General features: G+C 41.4%; 1 protein-coding gene across 1 annotated transcript in view; it reads right to left on the bottom strand.

Annotated features, from left to right (window-relative positions):
- The window catches only part of SNTG1 (syntrophin, gamma 1), a 152,967-nt gene extending 149,596 nt beyond the window's left edge, over positions 1-3,371 (bottom strand). Inside the window, exon 1 of the mRNA XM_010839011.1 lies at positions 3,345-3,371. Coding sequence (XP_010837313.1) covers positions 3,345-3,371 — 27 coding nt within the window. The remainder of the gene's footprint in view (positions 1-3,344) is intronic.
- Positions 3,372-4,577: the final 1,206 nt, after the last annotated feature.

Genomic DNA, 4,577 nt, shown 5'->3' with positions numbered 1-4,577 from the left:
TCTCTTTTTTTGTCTTTTATATTTTTTCCTACCTCCTTTTGAAGACTTGGGTTGCTTTTCTGGGTGCCTGATGTCCTCTGCCGGCATTCAGAAGTTGTTTTGTGGAATTTACTCAGCTTTTAAATGCTCTTTTGATGAATTTGTGGGGGAGAAAGTGTTCTCCCTGTCCTACTCCTCCGCCATCTTGGCTCCTCCCCAAGGCAAAATATGAGGTGGTTTGCCATTCCCTTCTCCAGTGGACCACATTTCGTCAGAAATCTCCACTATGACCCCTCCATCTTGGGTGGCCCTACGCGGCATGGCTCATAGTTTCATTGAGTTAGACAAGGCTGTGATCCAATCCAAAGGCAAGTCCTTACTTCTTGAAACTCAGGGCCTTCGTCAGGTAAGAACATTCACCTAAGAGTCGGTCAGTGCTGTATTTAGGCGTCACATGCCTAAGTGATATCATAACATTTAGCTCCGTCACATGATTTGACTTCACTATATATACTATTATCTCTAGAAAATCTTAGCAAGTTATTACTCTTTTCATTTTTAAGGATTATTAATCTAGGACCTAGTACAGTCTTTTACTCATAGTAGAGTTTATTTCAATGTTTATTGATTGAATCAGTCACAGATTATATTTTATTATATGAGAGACTAATCAAATTATATGTGGTCAGGAATTATTAAATTAGTAAGTGTATGTTATAAAGGAGCATGTATTTTCACATCAACATCTAAGAGATCTCAAGGAGGACAGATGTGAAAGTGAACTGTGAGGAGAGCTTGGACTGAAAATGGAATGGGGACCTACTGCTGCACATTTTGATGACACTTTGAAGGCAAAGAAGCAGTAATCATGCCTGGCTGTGCATACACTGCTTCTTCTGCACTGTGGGTCTTGTATTTGTCTTCATTGTATTCTCTCCTAATTTTTGCTTCTTTTCAGATTATTGAATGCCAATTCCTTAAAAATAATAACGTTTTCTTCTTAAGAGAAGAATTTTTTAAACAATAAATAAACCGCCTTTTCAAAAACATTCTGTATTAGATAATTAAGATGTCTACATGAAACGTATCTAGCCATATTTCTATTTCTTCACAAAGAAGAGAGATCATGCCATTTGTAGGGTAATATTCTAAGTAGATCTCTCTGTGGACATGAATATCAAAATTTCATCGTTAGTAGTTTATTGGCAGTCAAGAGAAAATAAGTTTACTTTAATATACCTTTGATATAATTTTCAGTGATGTAGGACTTTATAAAGAGGCCGAAACTTAGACTTCCCAAGTGGCACATTATGGTTTTGCTTTTGCCGAATTCATTAAATGGAACTCAGCGCTTCATGTTGTTGTTCAGTCACGCAATCGTATCTGACTCTTTGTGACCCTATGAACAGCAGCATGCCAGGCTTCCTGTTTTTCACTATGTCCCGGAGTTTGCTCAAGTTCATGTCCATTGAGTCAGCGATGCTATCTAACAATCTCATTCTCTGCTGCCCTCTTCTCCTTTTGCCTTCAATCTTTCCCAGCATTAGGGTCTTTTGCTGCATTTTTCAGCATTTCATAAAATCTCTCAATCTGCTTCTCTGCAGAGTGAGAGATAGGCTAGAGTGTCTTTATGTGCCAGTCCATGGAAATGTTCTAAGACCAAATGTCTGGCAAGCTCTGATTTTGGCCCATCTTCGAGGTGATTTGCTCATCCTCAGAGCATCATATCGTCCTGTATCCCTTCTAGTCCAGCCAGCAGGTGGGAGACACATGGGAACTGCTCTGACAGCTCTAAGAAGCCGCTCCACTATGGGGGCGTCAGAATGGCGGCACCCTCAAGGGATCAGTGCCAAAGGGCAAGAATGTCGACTATAGAAGCAAGGGTGAGAGAAACCTCAAAGGTATCACTGGTGTAACATACAGCCGAAACCTAAGGGAATTTGGTATCTGCTTCAAATCAGTGAATCAAAACCTTTTTGTGTAAGAAACCATCTAGGAATCAATATTCTGTCATCTCAAGTCCAGGTGAACTGTGCGCTAGAAACACTGCCCACTGTCCAGTCTCTAGCACAGGAGTCTCTGAGGTGTTTCGTGGCTGTCTCATTCATACAGCACATGTTCAGACTGATGAGGGCCTCACTGCCCAGAACTAAAATAACACTTCAGTGGAACTGGTAGGTTTACTATACTCATTCAAAATTAAGAATACCTTGTTCAGTTAGTTGCTAAGTCAGATCCTACTCTTTGTGACTCCATGGACTATAGTCCACCAGGCTCCTCATTCCATGGGCATTCTCCAGGCAAGAATATGGGAGTGGGTTGCCATGCCCTCCCCTAGGAGATCTTTCCAACTAAGGGATTGAACTTGAGTCTCCTGTTTGGCAGGTGGATTTCTTTATTTACCACTGAGCCACCTGGAAAACCCATGGTGTATGATATCATGTACTATATTTACAACTAGAAATGACACAGGATTCAAATTTATGCATCTAAGTTTAAGTTTCTAGAGCAATAATTTACCTTTTTTAAAAATGTATGAAAAAAAAAGCACGGGGACATGTGCACCTGTAGCTGATTCATGTTGATATATGGCAAAAAATACACAATACTGTAAAATAATTATCTTCCAATTAAAATAAATAAATTAATTAAAAAATAAAACAATAATTTACCTTTTAAAAAAAGTATGAACTGAAAGGTGTTTTCCTTGGTTATTTATACCTAAGCAAATACGACATTTCTTAACATATGAATATTGGCCTTTTGCCTGAAGAGTGCAAAGACAATGCCTTGAATGTCACATGAAAAGATAATCTTTCTTCCTAAAATAGAGTCATTGCCTTCTCTGAGGGCCCAAGTTCACGCACTGTTGACTGCACACTTGAGTGGCCTTTAACACCCTTGACAGAGCAATGCATCACTTTAGCTCACACAGAACATGATGGCAGCTCCACAGAGTCAGAATCACCAATATTAATAGTTAAACAACACTGAAATAGTGAAAGAATAGTGGAATCATAAAATCAGAGGATTTTAGTGCTAAAAGGGACCTTAGATGTCTTCTAATTTATAACCATTTATGTGAAAAGAATTAGTTTCAAGGCTTCCACTACCTGAAGCCATTAGCACACAGTTTAGGGAGGAGGACAGCTCAACCCAAGGAAACATGCTCCCTTTTTGCAGGAAGAAGCCCAAGGCTTCATAGACCCTCTGAGCCTTCAAGTCTCACAGAAACAGGTTGTGCTCTGGACCCGATGAGGGCCTTCACCCACCCCTCTGCTACAGGCCAGGCTCCACGGACATGAAGGGGGGCCAGTGCCCACCCCCAGACCCCTAATCAAAAAGCAGAAAGGTGTGGGACCTACCTCCTCACAGGCAGTCCGGAAATCCATGTGCTACGGCACCCACAGGATGTCGTCTGAAAAGACAGAGAGAAGCCATCAAGCACAGCACTGAGTGTCAGAGAAGACTGCAAACCAGTATGAGACAGGAGGCATCGGGTCCTGTGGGGCACTTGTGTTCACAGCCCCTGTGAGGACACAAGGATGAGACAGGAGGAGGTGATGGACCGTCTCCCTCGGCTCCTGTTAAGTATGAACCCCCTGCCACGGCGGGGCAAGGATGTACACGTTCAGGTCCTTCTCCCTCTGCTCAGCACCCACATGGGATCCAGGGCAGCATGAGTCCCTCTCTCCAGGGGGCTCATCCCCACCATCCACTATGAACCATACTTTGCAACTGGGGAAGGGAAGTGAAGTGAAAGTCTCTCAGTCATGTCTGACTTTTTGTGATCCCATGGACTACACAGGCCATGGAATTCTCCAGGCCAGAATACTAGAGTGGGTAGCCTTTCTCTTCTCCAGGGGGTCTTCCCAACCCAGGAACAGAACCCAGGTCTCCCACACTGCAGGCAGATTCTTTACCAGCTGAGCCACCAGGGAAGCCCAAAACTACTGGAGTGGGTAGCCTATTCATTCTCCAGTGGATCTTCCTGACCCAGGAATTTAACTGGGGTCTTCTGGGGAGGAAACTTCAAAAGGAATAATTACAAGTTGTCTATCATGTGGTTATCTCTTGAAAAAAAAGGTTGACAAGTCTTTTTCTTTTCAATTAAAAAGCTACATGCATGAATCATTGTTTCTGGAACTTAACATTTGATTCACAAACAGTGCGAAGTAAGAAAGCAAGCTATTTATCAGAGAAATAATAAGATAAATTGATGTATGAAATATCCAATACAGATTCCTCTCGTAGTCACTGTAATATCTAAATGATAGGCATAGACTTAAGTGATCAGAAATCCTGTCTTGTTTCATTTTAAATACTTTAGAGAGTTTTCCTTTAAGTATATGATAAACTTAAAACTAAGAGTCATCATAGAAAATTGACACCCTGTCAGTGTAAAAAATGTGGAGTTAAAATATAACCTTTTAGGTAAATGAGACTTCAAAGTAAAATGCATGGTGCGTTCCAAAACAGAAGACTTGATGCAATTCAAATTACTGCTCCTCTCCACCTTCGGAACAGTAAACTCTCTAGTCCTCTTTGTCACTTTCTGTTGTGTGAGATTGACAAGCACTTGGTAAGTATGTGTGAAT

The sequence above is a fragment of the Bison bison genome, unplaced genomic scaffold (genome assembly GCF_000754665.1).
Source record: "Bison bison bison isolate TAMUID 2011002044 unplaced genomic scaffold, Bison_UMD1.0 scf7180017864108, whole genome shotgun sequence".
Classification (NCBI taxonomy): Eukaryota; Metazoa; Chordata; class Mammalia; order Artiodactyla; family Bovidae; genus Bison; species Bison bison.
This window is presented reverse-complemented; position numbering and strand designations above follow the sequence as displayed.